Source organism: Cylas formicarius, unplaced genomic scaffold (genome assembly GCF_029955315.1).
Source record: "Cylas formicarius isolate icCylForm1 unplaced genomic scaffold, icCylForm1.1 PGA_scaffold_3__17_contigs__length_32017465, whole genome shotgun sequence".
NCBI classification, from domain to species: domain Eukaryota; kingdom Metazoa; phylum Arthropoda; class Insecta; order Coleoptera; family Brentidae; genus Cylas; species Cylas formicarius.
Genome location: NW_026844326.1, coordinates 17,515,081 through 17,533,432, shown reverse-complemented (window position 1 = coordinate 17,533,432; position 18,352 = coordinate 17,515,081). Strand labels below are relative to the sequence as shown.

General features: G+C 32.9%; 4 protein-coding genes across 4 annotated transcripts; 1 reads left to right on the top strand and 3 right to left on the bottom strand.

Annotated features, from left to right (window-relative positions):
* Nucleotides 1–5,638: 5,638 nt before the first annotated feature.
* On the bottom strand, nucleotides 5,639–10,052 carry LOC132699563 (uncharacterized). The gene is made up of 5 exons (XM_060666356.1): nucleotides 9,967–10,052; nucleotides 9,715–9,891; nucleotides 8,038–8,193; nucleotides 7,757–7,984; nucleotides 5,639–6,583 (listed from the first exon to the last, which is right to left on the bottom strand). Exons 1-5 carry the CDS (start codon nucleotides 10,010–10,012, stop codon nucleotides 6,333–6,335), a joined length of 858 nt encoding a protein of 285 aa, XP_060522339.1. The 5' UTR covers nucleotides 10,013–10,052; the 3' UTR covers nucleotides 5,639–6,332.
* Nucleotides 10,053–11,468: 1,416 nt separating this feature from the next.
* On the bottom strand, nucleotides 11,469–12,767 carry LOC132699828 (uncharacterized). The gene is made up of 3 exons (XM_060666747.1): nucleotides 12,689–12,767; nucleotides 12,450–12,620; nucleotides 11,469–11,783 (listed from the first exon to the last, which is right to left on the bottom strand). The coding sequence occupies exons 1-3, from the start codon at nucleotides 12,735–12,737 to the stop codon at nucleotides 11,536–11,538; spliced, it is 468 nt and encodes a 155-aa protein (XP_060522730.1). The 5' UTR covers nucleotides 12,738–12,767; the 3' UTR covers nucleotides 11,469–11,535.
* A 1,295-nt stretch (nucleotides 12,768–14,062) lies between these two features.
* Nucleotides 14,063–15,606, top strand: LOC132699905 (uncharacterized). The gene is made up of 3 exons (XM_060666885.1): nucleotides 14,063–14,221; nucleotides 15,129–15,266; nucleotides 15,322–15,606. Exons 1-3 carry the CDS (start codon nucleotides 14,158–14,160, stop codon nucleotides 15,552–15,554), a joined length of 435 nt encoding a protein of 144 aa, XP_060522868.1. The 5' UTR covers nucleotides 14,063–14,157; the 3' UTR covers nucleotides 15,555–15,606.
* Nucleotides 15,607–16,352: 746 nt separating this feature from the next.
* Nucleotides 16,353–17,806, bottom strand: LOC132700065 (uncharacterized). Its single transcript, XM_060667181.1, has 3 exons — nucleotides 17,659–17,806; nucleotides 17,445–17,591; nucleotides 16,353–16,573 (listed from the first exon to the last, which is right to left on the bottom strand). The coding sequence occupies exons 1-3, from the start codon at nucleotides 17,711–17,713 to the stop codon at nucleotides 16,368–16,370; spliced, it is 408 nt and encodes a 135-aa protein (XP_060523164.1). The 5' UTR covers nucleotides 17,714–17,806; the 3' UTR covers nucleotides 16,353–16,367.
* Nucleotides 17,807–18,352: the final 546 nt, after the last annotated feature.

The window sequence follows — 18,352 nt, the reverse complement described above, 5'->3', positions numbered from 1 at the left end:
CAGCTTTAGTCACATGTGAGGAGCGATTAAATGGTGTTTTGACGTGAGTGATGGTGGGTACATCACTATAATTTTGCAAAAATATACCCAAAAACTAATACTTAGTCGTAGGAACAATAAATAATGCAACATGTTTATAAATTTTTTTATAAACAATTAGTACATAACTGTGTATTTTGGAATAGGAGCTAGAAAAGTATGTTAGACCGAAAATATTATAATACTAAAGTCGAATGCAAAACATGCAAAGATATTACGCAACAAGTGCGGTAAACGGCATTTAGCTCACAAGTTTATTTGACACGAGCGAACCGCAGCGGAGCGAGTGTTTAATAAACATGTGACTTAAAAAGTTTACCGAACTTGTTGCATACTATACTTTTTCTACGACCTTTAGTTTTTGGATACATTTTCTAAAAACAACACGAATATATTCACTGACATGACCGTCAGAATTGAAAAACGTCAAAATTCAAGGCGTGGGAAATATCTCCGAAAACATGCGATTGCTCTCAAACTCGTGCGGTAAAATCCCGAAAATGTTCGAAGTGGCTCGGATCCGTGGGAAAAGAAACTGACGTGGTAAAGTGGCGCTTCCCGCACGCTAGATCGGTGTGTAATTAGGAATTTTACAGACGGGAGTAGAAAATGGTATATTATGCAACAAATGCGGTAAACGGCAGTTGACTCACGAGTTTATTTGACACGAGCGGAGCGAGTGTTTAATAAACGAGTGAGTTAAAAAGTTCACCGAACGTGTTGCATACTATACTTTTTCTATGACCGTTAGTTTTTGCGTACATTTTTGCAAAACACGAATGCATTCACATGACTGTCAAATATCTCCGAGAACATCCGATTGCTACCAATCCCGGAAATGTCCGAAGTGGCTCGGATCCGTGGGAAACGAAACTAGCGTGGTAAAGTGACGCTTCCCGCACCCTAGATCAGTGTGTAATTAGGTATTTTAAAGACGGGAGTAGCAAAAATCTTTTTTTCTGTGATCTATTGAAATCAAAACCTGCCATCAAACCTGAATCTATAATAACAGATGGAAGTTTCCATTTAACATTTTAAAGTTGGCTTCTACCGACTATCAATGGATTGGATATATGTTTGGTGTTAGTGAAGAGTTTTTTATTCTACATAAGGCATCTTTTTGTTTTTTATCAGTTGTGTAATTCCCTATGTTCCGTCCTTTTCATGCTTTTTTGAGATCCAGTATATTTGTATGGCATAAAAAGATGGAAATATTGGCAGCTTGAAATTTGACCGAATCCGATGAATCCATGACAGATAAGAAAGAATATTATAATACTTTTTATAAAACTTCTGGATTTCTCCTGGGTCGGTCGGATTGGCGAAACATTAGCTAGTTCGACTTAACAAAAACCGAAGCAGGAGGAATCCAGAAATTTTATAAAAAATAATCCCAATAAAAAGTACATTTAAAATTCAGATAGACTGTATGCTGTCTTCACTCTGTAATATCAATGATGTGACATTGTGACATTACGATGTTGGCAGCCTAGTCTAGTCAACCATCCCAGATTCTAAAAAATTATTATTATGAGCCGACTTTAGCTTTTGACTTTTATCCATGTTCCCATCGCGATCAATTTTTTGACTTTTTTGATGTGCGTTATAGCAGAAATCAAAGCTGACACTTTATTCTAGTTGTCATTTAAGAAATTTACAACTGTAGGGGTTCTCCTTTATTCCAAATTTTGCGAATTTTTCAAGCAATAGTTTATGAAAGACGCAAGATCACACACTTGCGCAGGGTAGGGTAGGTGGATTGCATTGATTAATTTATATATATATATATATATATATATATATATATATATATATATATATATATATATATATATATATATATATATATATATATATATATATATATATATATATATATATATATATATATATATATATATATATATATATATATATATATATATATATATATATATATATATATATATATATATATATATATATATATATATATATATATATATATATATATATATATATATGATGACACTATATTCCGGGATATCATCCGTTCGCTCGTTGAACTCCGACTGGAATCCTGCATCCGACTGGAATCCTGCAAATCTTGCATCCGACTGGAATCCTGCAGACGTTTCGCCAAAATCTCACTTGGCATCTTCAATGCTTGCGCTCCGAAAACACTTCGAACACTGCGAAACGTCTGCAGGATTCCAGTCGGATGCAAGATTTGCAGGATTCCAGTCGGATGCAGGATTCCAGTCGGAGTTCAACGAGCGAACGGATGATATCCCGGAATATAGTGTCATCACATTTTTCCATCCGTGAATCAATACGTGAGAATATATATATATATATATATATATATATATATATATATATATATATATATATATATATATATATATATATATATATATATATATATATATATATATATATATATATATATATATATATATATATATATATATATATATATATATATATATGAAGTTGCTGTGATTAGTTTTTTCAAAAATGGGGCGACACATTGTCATAAATAAATAATACAAAAACAAAATCTGAATTATATTCTGATATTACCATGTTAAATTTTTGTTGAATATTATATTGTTAAAATTTTAAATTCGTAAACTAATGGATCTGGTGCATGCTAGAGATTAATATGGTTGTTACTATAAAACAATGCTTTTGCTGCTATTTACTCTAGTGCCTATTTACTCTAGTGCCTATTAGAAATCAAGGAATATTTCTTTAAACTGCCAAATTTTTCTAAATCGATTTATTGACTGTGGCGAATTATTAGGTAGCGCTATAATATTAACAAATCCAAAATTGCTGCAAACTTAAATTAAATAAATTCTGTCAGTACGACTATGGCATTAAGATTTTCAAGGCAGGCAGTAAATATTTCTCTAAAAATAAAACCGAACTGAAGTTGAAGTGTTTATTGGTTTGATGTTCGTATCACCGTCCAAATGGAGTTTATTAGATGTTTAATGCTTCTGTGCAATTCTTGCGTCATTTTACACGGGAAGAATTCGAATATTTACTATCTGCTGAATAGCGTTCTATTTTAGTACTGTTAAATATGGCTATGATATGATTGTTCTTATATGCGAAACTGGTACTGGTTGAATTGAATAGTTTGGCAAAAAAGCAATTCACTATCCCTATAGATAATTTGCAAATGGTACAACTATAAATAATAAAATAAATATAATAAACCTAATTATTTTATTAGCCATTTCTCCCAAATTTGATAGATGCTTGCTTAAATTAGTAAAACTAAATAGCTTGGATGCTCGGACTGCTACAATGTTGAATTTGAAGATTCATAACCTCAAAAGTTGAGGAAACTGACAAATCAAGTTTCCATTACAAGTTGCAATGAATAATACGTTATGAAAAAAATGTTCACCACTAAGTGACTAAGTATGTCTTATTGAGGTAGGAAAATTTTTCGGTAATAATTTTCTCAATCCTTAATTCTGAAATTATGTTGATCACATCGCCGCAACTTGGGCTTTGTGATAAGCTATAATTTCTTATCGAAATCATCGCAGAACATACAGCTTCGTAATTTTTTGAAGTATCTGAATTAGGTCATCTGTATTAGGTATCTTAGTGTGATATTAGCTTATATCATTTCTGCACTGAATTTCCCTAAGTTATTGGACTCATATTTCAACCCGCTGAATATCTCTTAAAGCTTTTTCCTTAGTTAAACAATCCGAAATTAAACCGTGATCATTTTTTTATAATTTATAATTTATTCCAACTTGTACAAGTCAGTTTCGTCAACTTTTGAGGTTATATATCCATTAATTCAACATTGTATCAGTACGGATCTTAAGAGTATTTAAAAAAAAAAATCATCAAAATCATCATTTCGGACCACTGTACGCCGTGTTCCATGCGAGATGGGCTGGTTTCTTTAATCTTTGGATCCGGTTTTGGAATTACGTCGAATCATTATCAGATAAGATACGTAAGCATTAATTTTCCAAAAAATCCATGCAAGGTGCTCCAAAAAATCTTATGTTTATTTTTTTTTTTAAATAATAATAACAATAATAATAATTTATTGATGTTAACTACAGTTTTATACAAGTCAGCAAAAACATTGAGCAAAATCTAAGTATATGTATAATTACAAAGGCATCGCGAAATAACACAAAAAACGCTAACCCTTATTAAAATTGGTAAAAAAGGCATCAAATGAGTAATAAGCCCCATCCAGCAGCAGTGATTTGTCCTTATTAGAGAATTGTCTCTCCAGCAGCTCTCTGATGCTTAGAGACACTAGATTGAAGAATTTAGGTCCATAATAGTTTTTATAATTTCTAGTCTTTGCAATTCTTGAGTAGTTAATCAACATATCATTTCTGTTTCTGGTGAGATGGTGGCAAACATTAATATGAAGGGGATATTGATCCTGGTTGCTTTTAGTATACTTTAATGCCGAACAGATATAATAACTTGGAACAGTTAATAATTGGAGATCTTTGGTCTTACGTCATCACTAAAATTCAACTGCGTCATCGCCCTGATGGCTCGCCTCTGTATCGAAAAAACTCTTTCGGTATGTGAGGAGTGACCCCAAACCAAAATTGCGTAGCTAAATAATCCCTGGAAGAGTGAAAAATATAGCATTCTGACTATACTTTGCGAGACCTCTCCGACCAAACCGCGCAACAAGTACACCGCCCTGGAGAGCTTCTCACAAAGACCAATAATATGCTGCTCGAACATCAATTTCGGATCAAGCAGAACCCACAGACACATGTAATGGATTGTTGAATGTTGACTCGAATAAAGAAAATATAATTTGTTGTGCTTTTGATTCATTGAGGTTAAGTTTGTTAGCACGAAACCACAACAAACGGTTATCCTCGAAGTAAGCTGCTAATTGAGAATATAGAATCTTTTCAATAATTTTACAGATTGTGGAGATGATAGATATTGAACGATAATTATTTATATCATTTACATCGCCCTTCTTGAAAACTGGAGTTACTCTGGACAACTTCAAGGAATTGGGAAAAATACCCTCGGATATACACCTGTTCGTCAGCTTAGTCAATGGAATAATTATTAAGTCTTTAATGAATTGGATAATATTTATATAATATATGTCTTTACTATCATTACACTTAAAACTGGTCAGGATGTCTCCTACTTCACGGAAAGAAAAACGCTAATCCGTATGCGCCCTCATAGACTCAGTTGAATAGTAAATAGGAGCAAAATTTGAAGTTAATTTATTTGCTATGTTTGAAAAATATTTCATCCATTCTTGCGTTTCCTATTGATGACCTCCTATGCTGGAGAGTTAAGAGTTAGCAGTTAGCAGACTTTTTACTTAATTTTGTTTTCGAACTGTAAGGAGCCCTATGAGATTTTATTATATTTTCGATATCGGAAAATTTAGGATTTTGCTTTTTGATATCCTGGAGAAAGTTTAGCTGATCCCGCATCTCTCGTAATTCGTCGGTATACCATTCAATATTTAATTTGTTATTTTTATGTATTTTATTCTTGAGGGGAAAAGCACAGTAAATTTCGCTTATGGGTATGTCAATAAATGTACTGAATTTTTGTTCAATGTCTATATTCCTGTAGGATGTAAATAATTACTAACGTTATAATTTCACACACACCTTTAACATTTCATTCTATGGGGTTTCCAATCCTAATAACAACAAAATTGCGTCAAACACCGATTTATATAAAACATTGCGGGAACCTTAGTGACCTCTCTTACTCATCTAGACCGGGGAAAAAAATCTACTGATTCAATTTGGATAAAAAAATTGTAATCTATTGCCTATTGAAGTAAAGTATCTCTAAGGATCGTTTGTCGAAACGAGATATTGTTTACTTCTCTTTATATATTATAAGTTACGTGTTATATAGTATCGTTGTTGTTATTCTTTTGTTTTTTTTAACTTTTTCCACACATTGTATTGTGCTACGGAAATAAAAGTAATTCTAATTGTAATTTGCAAGGCTAATATTCCAGTTATAACGAAAGTCCCCATTACTTTTTCTAGGCATATTATACAGACCTATATTTAGCGGTTCTTTTTGTTATTCTATATTGTTAATATACATTTTCAAAGGTACCTAAACATCAAAAATTAATTATTACTGTAGAAAACAGTGACGTCATAAAGTCTGTTATTTGCTAAAATTTTATTAACAAACGGATTTTTATGAGTACCAGTATGTCGGTCAACTAAATAACTTAATATAAAAAACCGTCTACTGGTGGAACGGTAAGTACAACGCAATCAAAAACGTTTTGACTAGGATGCGAATAACATAGTAATGATTAGAAGCATTCCAAAAACGCTGACGGTTATCGATGACGCTCCTCCGGTGATATTCCCGGAGCTGGAGAATCTGTGGTTGTTACAAGTGCCGCTACTACAATTATTGCAGGATATTACTCTGGCCGGGCTTAGATATGAATTCAACCATTGGCAGTAACTTCCGTATGTTGGTACAACTCCGCATCCTCTGTATATGCCAGTGTCACTTGATCTGCCAGGTAGGTCTAAAAACAAATTCTCCGTAATGTGTGCTTTAAGTTCGATTTAAAGCTGTCCTCTGATTGTGACTAGGAGGCCTATGCTATTATCTGTCCGTTACGGCAATGGTTTTTACTAAAATATGGTGGCTAATAGTAGTCGAATTTAAAGAAAGCGACTCTCGAATGAAGATTGGGCTAAAAGTGCAAAGAACTATGCGAGAGCTGGAGAGTTTACACATGCTTGCACTCATTTATAAAGGAAATCTATTTAAGAAAACCAGGGAACATTGAGATTGAGGTGGCGGTAGAATTCTGCAGCATTACAAATACTGAAAATATTGAGACTTTGGATAGCAAAACTGTGTCATTTTACCGTTTACACAGGGCGGAAAATCACACGCTCCACTTGTTCCGTCCATTTATTTTTCGTATTTTACCTATACCACTAAATTTTATGTATTAAAAGTAGAAGCCAAATTCGGGTGACGTTTTATATCGTCACTAGCTTCTGAAAGAAAAATATTCATTTTTCAAAGCTTTAAGTGATTTGGAATATCTTTACTAGTTTTTGTTTTTGTTTCCAAAATTTTATATTTGTTGGTGTTTATCTGATTTTTTTGACTGTCAGTAATTTTAATTTCATATACTTATTGGTCGACATTAGCCGCCATCCATGAAAAAAAAAATGAATATTTGAAAACTAAAACCAAAACTCTACTTGAAGATCCCTGCGAGATTTAAAATCAAAGCGAAAATTTAAAAAATATCCAATAACTATACAATATTTTAAAATTACTATCTCAATAGGTTGGGAAAATATCAAAAATTACCGGAATTTCTTGTTTACTTTTATGCACACCATTTAGCAGTGGTTAAAATTTATTCTGTGTAATAAAAATCGCACATATTGAACACTTCTGCTAAAAGCACGAAAACACTGGATAAAATGATCCTTCATGTAAAAAAATTATTGATAAACTTTTCAAAAAGTGCAGTTTCAAAAAAAACGGGGATGGTGAATAAGGTCAGTCTTCCTAGAAAAAAATATTGAAGATAAAGTGCCACCTGGTTGAAATTTAAAACAGAAATGGAGTTTCAGATTTGCAAAATCATGGAGATAGTGGATAAAATAAATTCCATATTTCAATTATTTTTTTGTTGTTTTGTTACAGTTTACAGGTTGCTCTATATACTCACTATTGTAATCCACATATGCTGAGTAGCAAGTCATATTGGAATAAAGGCTTGGGGCTACTGAAGCGCAATTAACTATTGCGACGTTGTTTAGCGACGGTCTAGCGCATTGCGACTTTTGACTTCCAGGGTTGCAGTAATAGCAGGACAGATACATGCGGCTGGTATTTCCAGGCGAATTCGGCGGTTGAGACGGCTCTGGATTGGGCGCCTGTGGGGGAGGATAGGCCACTAAAATTTGTCATGCTATACTCTTTTCATTTGTTTCCATTTAAGATACTTGCCGCTAGAGGTGTTAATAAGGTGAGAGTTACAAGCGGAAGAGTTGCACATTACGCAATTGAATGTGGCGTTTTCCTTTATGGATTCCTGCTGGAGCCAGTTGCAGTAATTGGAAACATTCGTACAGCTTCTGTATACGCCCGATCTGTACGTTATACCTAAAAAGAGTGTACAAAAATTGTTGTCCAAATCGACTTAAAATTGTCAGTTTAGTTACTTGAAAACAGCCGATTACAAAACGAAGTACAGGGCGGGCCAAATTTATTGACTGATTTTCATAAACAACAGTAACACAGAAACACAGAAAATGTGCGTTTTTTAAGAATTGCTGTAACTAAACACTGAAAACGCTTCCCCAAATTTTTATATCGAATTTAATGGTTAAAACGTTTTTTAGGGACACCATGGGTAATGAACACATTAAAAAGAACTTAAAATAACTGCAAATAAGAATCGTAAAAAAAGCGGACTGGTAGTTGCCAAATCGTGATTTTGGCTTTAGTTTAATCTTTATCAAATAAATTTCAAAAAGTCCATGGGAAATCGCGTATTCGGTAACATTTTCATTAAAATCATTTTTACAACTACCAACAATATTTGTTATCTATATCACCGTCTAAAGCCTGCATGTTGAAAGGTCAAGATTTGTATTTTTTTTAAAGAAAACTCTACAAAGGTAAGTAAGACAATCGATTTCTCTCTTGATAACATCTGATTCCTACGTAAAATGTTATAGCAACATTTAAAAATTGCACATTTTCGAAATACCCCCTGAAAAAGTAACAGATAGAGAGAGATGGAAGAGAGTCTACGTTTCAAAGACATTGTTTTAAGTAGCTCATTTCAGTTTTAAAGTCACCTACGTAATTTTGGACGAGGAAGCCGAATCAGTAACTTATTTACTATAGTCAAATTAAAACAAAATTGTATGATGATATCCGCTAAAAAAACATTTTTTTAGATAAACGTGTTCAAAACCTGATATTTGGCTATAGAAATAAGAATATAGAGGTCTTTATTTAAATGAAAGAGCATGATGGCGTCGTATTTTTGATATTTGACAAGGGTCATCGTTCTAAGTTGCTGACCAAATCCTTGACCAAAATTTCATAGAAATTTTGTTTCATAGAAATTTTGTCCCTGTGCACAGTATGTACCGTTGTCAGGTGATTCGTTCTTTTGTTACTTTATGTCATCGTGTAGTATGTTTCAATATTAGTTCGATTATCAATTAACACAAAGCGAATATACTGATACTTCTGTATTTTTGATTACTTGATGTGAATGAGCGACAAGAATGATACCAACTGTTAGATATAATAAATTTGTTCTGTGTTAAACAATCCATTAAACTAAGAAGGTGGCTTTTAAAATTTTATTATCTGCCCATCTTAGCTCTGTATGAGTATAACTTAGCGCTTGTCTTGGTGTGGTCATGCAAATTATGTTTTATTTATATTACAATAATTTGTTATAATAGACAGTAAACACAAAGGAAACTTGTTAAATGAAAGGCATTATAGTCACTGCCGCCAAATTGTCCAATTCTAAACTTGGATCTAGCACTTGGATCACACTTAAAGTAAGTTTAATTCAGCCCTGATTTTAACCCTCACGCATTGGAAGTGGTCAAGCGTAATCTTTACTGTCATTAAAGTTCTCAGGAAAGTTTAACTCACTAGTATAATTTATATAAGCTGAAAAGCAGTGCGCTGTTGCATTTCCTGCCAATAAAGTGGTACAATTGGTTGCCCCTAAAAAATTGCTTATCGGATTCACACAGGCTGCACTCTGATTGAGAGGGTTGCAATGGAAACACGACAGTTGCGTAGTGTTGGGCGATTGTTGGCCTAATCCTGAAACATTTATTTATATTTTTAGCAACTAATAATAAAATGTATTAAACAAAATGTTGCGTTCGTGTGTATTACCTACGGAAAAGACTCCAAATAGAATTATTTCTACACCAAGCCACATTTTGTATGACGCTACGTTGCGATATGATTTTCCCGTGGATTCTGATAACGACGGCTGCTAGTTATAAAATTTATTTACATTTTTTTTACCATCCGGCGTCTTAATCATTTGATATCGAGATTATTTATAACCCGAGATGACTTCGATTCTCTCGAAAAACATAAATGACAAATGGAAAAGTTCGCCAGATCAAGAATATGTCTATCAATGTTTAATTAAACTATTTACTTGTTAATAGTTAGCATTGATTTTTTTTTAATTAAATATAAATAAATAAACAATTGGCCTGTTTATACCCAGATTAAATCAACAGTTCAACTATAACATATCCATTCGTGTAATTGAAAATAGGTACTCCAGATCGACCAGTTTCAATAATCGATATTGATGTATCTCATTCTAAAATCAATCAATCAATAAAACTTTTTTTTGTTAGTACGTACTATTACCGTGAGCCTTAAATTCTAAATCTCAAAATATTGATTAAAGCAGGTGCCGTATTTCCGAAAGTAACATATATTTTGGGTAAAGCGAAAACGACGAAGAAAAGGAAAACAGCATACCTTTGTCACATTTCTAGAAATAAAAAATGCAATATCAAACTGTTAATGCTCGGGCGCAAAATTGAAAGAAAAAGTGGAATTAACGATACCAAACGCAGATATGAATTTGGAGATGTGGTCGTCAACCTGTAATAATACAGGACATACATATTATCATTCTAAATTAAAATTAAATGTTAATTTTATAAATTAATTTTAAAAATGAATTTATAATATTTTATTTTTTCAAACAAACTCCCATGTAATACCAATACTATATGTAATACTATTTACAAATATTCTCGTTTCCTCCTGCGTTGGTTACAGTATTACAGTTAATGTTACAGTAGCCTGTGGAAGTTTCTTAAAAATCCTCATAGTTTAATTAAATTAATTATTGAATTAAATAATTTAATAAAAATAAGGATGATTGGCGAAATGTCAGGAAGTTATATTTATTAACATATTTTAGTATACTTCCACCAGAATTATAATGCTATTACAACCGACCCCGTCATTAACTTTGCTTTATTACTCCAAAACCGCAGCCCCATATAGAACACCTACCTACCTACCTACACTACTGAGCGAGATATAAGTATGTTTTCAATCTTTAGCAAATCCTGAAACAAATACATAAAAAAATTAGTACAAAGTAACAATTTATTACGTTATCACTTGTTTTTATTGCTGCTCCTACATCCCCCTCTGAATTTCTTATAAAATTGTAAGTATTCAAAAAAATTTTTGTTGAGGTTGTTTCTACAAATATTCGTTGGGGTCCATCTCAGGCAAGACCTACTGAATGCAGAATAAATATCTGTTGGGATGCGGTAAAATACTTAAAATGACCTATATTTTTGGTCGTACAATACCTAGGTATTATATTACAAAAAAACAAATTGGAAGTGGGTGGTTCTGGTTTATTCAAAATTAAAAATATGTGACAAAATAAATACTAAATATACTAAAAAGAAGATTCTAAGTTAAAGCCCACAGGACACTAGCTGATAGAAGAATGACGACCCCTTGGGCTACATTTAAGCCTTGGCTATTAACAAAAGTCCCATCTGCTTTAAACAAATCTGCGTTGCAACCATCGCTAGTACAAGTTCTACAAGACTTCACGGTTACAGCTTGGGTTTGTGATTTCTCCCATACCGAACAGAAGTCGGATTTGGTTGGTTTTTGTCCGCATGTTCTGTACACTCCTGTCAGCATATTTGAGCCTGAAATAACACACCTAACCGTAGAAAACAAACAAAACTAAATTCTTGAATTAACAAATGACCACAGAGCGCATGTAAAAAATCGAATGTTCAAATAGCAATATAAAATACCGTAATGAATTCGGCCTTTTGACAATTCCCAATAAAAAAAACAAACAATGGAGCATTTCCTTAAAGGAAGGGTCTTCTAAGAATAAATTCAAACAAAATTCAAAATATTTTAACCCCAAACTATAGTTTTTAGAACTTTCATGCTTTTAAAAAGTACTAGAACAAGGGTATAAATGTATTAAAAAATTTCACGGCTAGCTTCGCTCGCTCTAAATTGAACTCGTGACTAAGGCGTTTATCCAATTTATCCAAAGACGCCACTGCATTCGAATTCAAGAGTACCATTAAATATTTCTCACAATTGACAATTGAGCAAAAACTCACAAAATGTCAGGGCAACTACGTAAATTGGTTCCAACTAATTTCATTGTGGATTTTTCAGCAATCAAAAAGCTATTATGTTGATAGCACGGATATCCAAAATGGTAGTAAAAATGAATATCTATGATGTCAATTTAAATTTATAGTAAAAATGTTATTTACTTAAAATAGTTGTTCATATTATGGAAAACTCAATTGAAGATCAAGTCTCATTAGAATATATGTTTTTCTCACTTGAAAAATTTAAGAATCCCGCCAGGCACACAAATTCGTATCCCTGATTAAGTGGTTGCTCGCTACAGCTGGTTAACTTCAAACTGCTATTCCCAGGTGTATCACAATCGGCTTTGTTAAGGGAAGGATTGCAGGAATAACATTTGAGCTTCTCATTTTGGGCCGTACTACCTACGAAATTAATAACCATTGCCGACAATATTGAAGATTTATATTTAAACGAAAAAAAAAAATCTTACCAATGATTAAAACGCCTAAGGAAACGCTAATAATCGAAAGGTAAAACATTTTGCTGAGTATGCTTAAGCCTAAAGATTCTCTATTTATACGCGATAGATTTAAGATTAAACCACTTATTGATAACGGATTTATTCACCTTTCAATTCTTAAAACAAATATCTCTGTCCTTCGACAATAATCTTTTTTCTCGATACTGCTATGAAACTATTTATTTTGTTCCTCAGATGTTTGTCCCGTATTTTCGGTATATTGTCGGTATAAGAGTCTGAATTTTTCTGCACTTAAGTAATAAGTAATATTTAGTCATTTTCTTTCCAACCACGTAGTCTATTTGCTATCAAAACAACTGTTTTAAATTTGTACTTCTTCCAACGAAGTGGTCTGTGTTGATTCGACCAAACATGCTTAGACATCCCAGATCTCAATGTTTCCCTCCTCCTGTGATAGCGAATATGGTCTGAAGCGCATGCTATAATTAAATAGATCTTCTAACACAATATGTTGACTACATTTTCATAATCTCCAACGGAATCGATAACGTGTAAGGACATCATATTTGCGTTAGAAAGAATATGAAATACATATTTATTTTAGTAAACACCAGTGGTATGTCTATATATTACATTTTTATAAATTCGTCGTTAGAAAAATGACTGCTTCAAATTTCGTGTGTTAAATCTGTGAAACGATATTTTTATTAAAAATGTGTAACCGCACTTAAAAGTTAAGAGGTTTACGATACAAATTTAAGGATTCACATCGTAATTTTATTATCAAACAAGTTACATACATTTTGTTAAAGATATTCTTTTTTATATTTTTACGAATTGCCGTTAATAGAAAAAAGCTCTGCCAACAAAACTTCTACACCAAAAACACTTTGTTTTTTAGTAGGTCATCTTATCATGTTTCGTATCGTATTCGTATATATTGCTCTTAGTAAAACCTTGGCAATTTCCTATTTTGTTTATTATGAGCAACATTTTTATGAGCCGTTATTCAAAGTGGCAAGTAAATTTTCGGTAGGATCTACCGAGTGGACTTTTTAAATATGTCAAAATTGATTATTGATTATTTCAGTCAGTTTCTGTCAAAAAAAAAAAAACAAAATATATCGCTGCGATTACGATAAAATCTTTTATTTTTAGAGATGACATTATAGGAAAATATGATAATTTTTTCACTCTTTCGCGGCAAAATTGTTATCTCGAAACGCTGTGCCTTCCTTCTCTTATAGAATGACGACGAGCTGTATATGAGAAATGATCTCCGGTAAACTGTGAATGACGAATTTTACAATTCGGACGACATATTTTATGGGGTTTGAAAACCGAAGCCAAACTAGGTCAGCAGTTTCTGGTGTATGTTTACTATGTTTTTGTGGTTGTTATATTGCCGATCCGATCGTATTGAAAAGTGTCAGTTCCTCGAGTGGCATGTGCATTGTGTGAGCTTTTGACATTGCATTATGGGAGCAGCTAGTATAGGATCTATTGTTTGTACCTTGGTTTTTCTAAGTGCGACAGATATAGGTACTTCGTATTCTGTTTTTTCCTTAGACTGCACCTTATATTTTATTGATATTCCGTACAATTGCTTAGCAGGAAAATAATTTTAATCTCAATCTGAATTACAAATATTGTTTCTGTGTAAGCGCTGCATGGAATGAAAATAATTGCTATTATACAGGGCGTCTTCATAAGTCTCTCACAGCATAAATTTCTGTTATTTTAAATTTTTAATATAAATTTTTAATACAATTCTGGTATAAAATTTTAGGTTATTTCCAATAGTTTCTTAGATATCGTGAATATTAAAATTCACATTGGAATAAATTATCTCACTTTCACAGCTGGAAAACTTCGTTTTTTAAAAAGCGGCATCCTCTATATTGCTGTCAGACTATTCTGATGCAGAATTTACTTCTGTCAGATGGCTTTGCTTTTCCTAGATTAAATTTCAACGGTTTTCTCTCACAATAATACGTGACTGGACATAATATTCATCAAGTTTTATAAACTTGCTTTAAAAAATCGTGTTTATAGTGTATTTTTTTGTAATTTAACTCAGATTTTATATTATCATGCATCAATTTTGATAAACGACACTTATTCACGAATCTGTTTACAGTGATACTTTATTAATAGCATATTATACAGTAGCGAGCACAAAAAAGCCTCTTTAACGAAATTTAATGTAAGAGGAAAGCATAACTTTGACGATGGTTTTGAGGTGTCTGTGATTGTTTTTGGTCTGTCGTTATATAGAGCCGATTTACTTAGCCATATTTTTATATTAGCTATTTTTCGCTCTGTTTTTGACATTACGTAATAGTACCTTATAACTCACTGTCCCCTAAAAGGAATATTAATAATTTTTCATCGAGAATTGCTTCTCTTGTATGTGAAAAGTGGTCTGAATTTTTAATTTACATTGCAGGGAATTCCATACGATGCTACGAATGTATTGCGAGATTGGGGCCCGGAGATTCGAGTCCTTGCTTGAGTGGGGATGAGACGCAGATGCGCAGAGTTCATTGTATTGGACCGTCTGTGTGCGCAGCATATCACTATCAAAGTGAACTTTATATCGAATGCAACTCATATTTCAATACAACGGTTTTATGTTTTAGCCGTCATACCCGGCACGCCCACCATCAACCATATCACTAGAGGATGTCAGGCGTTAAAATACGGTGCCACCTGTGAAGACATATTCAACCAGTTGAGAAGTAGAAATGAAATATTACCCGGACAGCACACTTGCACCACTTGTAGTTCAGATCTGTGCAATTCTGCAAAAGACATTAGTTCCATTTGTGTAACTCTAGCACTAGGGTTAGGCATGCTAGTACGACTTTTATGATTTTATTATACCATATAGTCACTTAAATAAATATTTGTATATTAGTAACCTTGCGGTGTAGTATTGATTTTTATAAATACAGTTTATTACAGAGTATAGATGCTCAGCATTGAAGTTCCAGCAGTTTTGAAAAATTATTTTTTTTATTTTGCTATTGCCTAAGACTTTTCGCTTTCAAATAAAACTGGCGTGTGTTCGAGAATTATGGAGGAAAAGTTTGACTTGTTGATCAGCATTATCGGTACTAAATACTGGCAAATATTGGAAAATAACAGCCGAGCGTGAACGAATGAACAGACCGGTCAAATCAGTTTGAAGTATTATGCTACTTGAAATGAGGTCATAATAAAATATCTACGAGCACTTACAACGCAGATCGATTCTATGTGTAGCTATATAAAAGCTCCATATTTTACCAAAAAAAAAAAGAAATTCCTACTATTGCAATTTGAACACAGAAAATCAGAGGCAACGCTGCTTAACTACTTAACTTCTGCCGCTTAAATTCAATGTTCCCATATAATGGACTGCTAGTGCTTACATCCAATAGGCTGCAAATTGGATGGATTGAATTAAATAGTCATTATTCGTAGGAATGAGAGACCAAACATTACTGAGAATCTTTCCTTATTTCGCAAAATACTCCATACGAAAATGATAATTAATAACACGGGACCAGTTTCCCGTAACTTTGTTTCCTAACCTCCTTTTCCTATGGACATTGACATAAAGTGACTCACCTGGTGACACAGAGGGATGCAAATTAGAAGAGGAAAATACATTATATGAACACGATACTAAAAAGATTTATTTTTACATATTTTGCACCAATATTAATGCTATAAGCGTCATATAAATATACAAATATCGATACAAAATGTCGGCCGAGTTGCACAAATTTCTATCAGAGCACGTGGTGCATTCGATCAGCTGATCTCTTCCGTTGTTGTAGACATTTTTAAGGACCGTGCAAATGTCAAATGGCTTACATGATCGGTGAACCCACCTCATTCCATCATCTAGATTAGAACATAGCATTTAAATTATTCCAGTTGTAAAATTACGGATTCATGGATCTATCTAAGCAAAAGATTTCAGAAAGGCCGATGATACAAAAACTCATCAAAAATGTAGATTTAAGTTAATAAGGCTACAAGTTTTCAAAATAAAAAAGAACTAAAAGTCCAGATTTTCACGAAATTATATATTTTGACATGACAATTGTTTCGACAACACCGTTAGTTCTTATTTATTTTGATAAATGGCTTTTCATCAAGTAAAAGCCACCTGAGTTCAATGCTACAAGTTTTGTTATTCCGAAACCATTTTCAACTGGTTCATTTGGTTATATTAGATTTCAGCAATACCAAATAGCCGCTTTTACCACTTTACCAATTTCATTACAAAGTAGCTTTTTAAATCAAGGAGTATCAAATGTGAAGCTTCTAAATAAAATAGGAAAATGAGAAGAAGTACTTAATACTATTTACAAATCTTCTGTATTGTTCTTGCGTCTGTTATTTATAAATCCTACTTGCTGACATTTCGCCAATCATCCTGTTGTTTTCTGCGGGCCTCAACTGAAACTTCTGAAGAAACCAACATAATGAGTGGTGAAACGTCAGCATCTTGGTGATATTATGAGAGGTTTCAAGTACCTGCTACCATAAAACACCATGGAAGAAAAAACCAATGAAGACGAAAAGCTAGTAAATGCAAAATAATAGATAGTAATTTCTTAGTAAAGACAAAAATCACACACAATAAACGGCGTAATTTGACTGTCAAGGATTTTTGGTTCCGACAAAAGATTTTTTCAAATTTTGCAAAATATTAGTACCAATTAATGGTCCAGAAGGTGAACAAGATGACATTGTTTTAGTTACTTACGGTGTACTATATATTTGGCGCAAACTTGTTCTCCAGGCAGACATATTGACTTTTTGTGATCATCATGCCGTGAAAATTGTTCGCAATCGCTAACCATATTTGGTATACCGAGTTGACCGCTGCACGTGTAGCACTCCAAAGTGTGTCCTGAAAATCAGCGTTACTTAATATCTTGTCGAAGACAATTCGCAGAGATTTAAATTAAATGAAATACCTAGGGACAGAAGCAGCGAAAATATTACATAGCGCACCACCTGAATTTCGACCATTTCGCTGATGTTGCTGCAATATTTGGGGCGCTGGCACAGTGTGACGAGGTATGTGTCAATGTTGCTTGTGTAGCAACAAGAGTAAATTTACTCGAGCTTGTTTACGATTGTGCCTAAATCAATTTGTTCGTTATTTGTAAACGTACCGTAATAAAATGATATAAAAAAATGGCAAAAAAATTCCAGCGAATCAGAACTTGCGGAATATAGAGTGAGTCATTTTGGGAGTCCGATTAAAAGCCCTTGGGAACCAATAAAGAGAACTTCCAAATTTGAATTTCAAATATAAGTTGTTTACGTATACAGTGTGTTTCAATAAACATGCGACAATGCTCAGCTGGAGATTCACCATCCAAAAAAAAGTTCGCATATACGTGGCTCCGTTCCAAGATACAATCATTAAAAAAAAACCGCTTGTGCGAAAATTTATAGAATTAGGTTTATTGTAATCAAAAGGTTCAAGAAATAAATCTTCATAAAAATATGTTTTGTAAATTTTCATGGTTTTTATTTTGTTGCTCGAAAACGAAGCAAGATATGAGAAAAAACTTAGTTCAAAAAGTTGTACTTTTAGCTGCTTATTCAAATTAAAAAACAAAAATTGAAAAATGTCAGTCGCATGGGGAAACCTTAAAGCAA

Coding starts and splice junctions, on each gene's coding strand:
- LOC132699563 (XM_060666356.1), bottom strand. CDS start 10,012: ATGTGGCTTGGTGTAGAAATAATTCTATTTGGAGTCTTTTCCGTAG. Junction 9,892..9,966: donor ATTTGGAGTCTTTTCCGTAG/GTAATACACACG, acceptor TAAATGTTTCAG/GATTAGGCCAACAATCGCCC. Junction 6,584..7,756: donor AGCATATGTGGATTACAATA/GTGAGTATATAG, acceptor ATTTGTTTTTAG/ACCTACCTGGCAGATCAAGT.
- LOC132699828 (XM_060666747.1), bottom strand. CDS start 12,737: ATGTTTTACCTTTCGATTATTAGCGTTTCCTTAGGCGTTTTAATCATT. Junction 12,621..12,688: donor CTTAGGCGTTTTAATCATTG/GTAAGATTTTTT, acceptor TTAATTTCGTAG/GTAGTACGGCCCAAAATGAG. Junction 11,784..12,449: donor GGGATTCTTAAATTTTTCAA/GTGAGAAAAACA, acceptor GTGTTATTTCAG/GCTCAAATATGCTGACAGGA.
- LOC132699905 (XM_060666885.1), top strand. CDS start 14,158: ATGGGAGCAGCTAGTATAGGATCTATTGTTTGTACCTTGGTTTTTCTA. Junction 14,222..15,128: donor TCTAAGTGCGACAGATATAG/GTACTTCGTATT, acceptor TTTACATTGCAG/GGAATTCCATACGATGCTAC. Junction 15,267..15,321: donor CGCAGCATATCACTATCAAA/GTGAACTTTATA, acceptor TTTATGTTTTAG/CCGTCATACCCGGCACGCCC.
- LOC132700065 (XM_060667181.1), bottom strand. CDS start 17,713: ATGGTCGAAATTCAGGTGGTGCGCTATGTAATATTTTCGCTGCTTCTG. Junction 17,592..17,658: donor TTCGCTGCTTCTGTCCCTAG/GTATTTCATTTA, acceptor GCTGATTTTCAG/GACACACTTTGGAGTGCTAC. Junction 16,574..17,444: donor CGCCAAATATATAGTACACC/GTAAGTAACTAA, acceptor GTTCTAATCTAG/ATGATGGAATGAGGTGGGTT.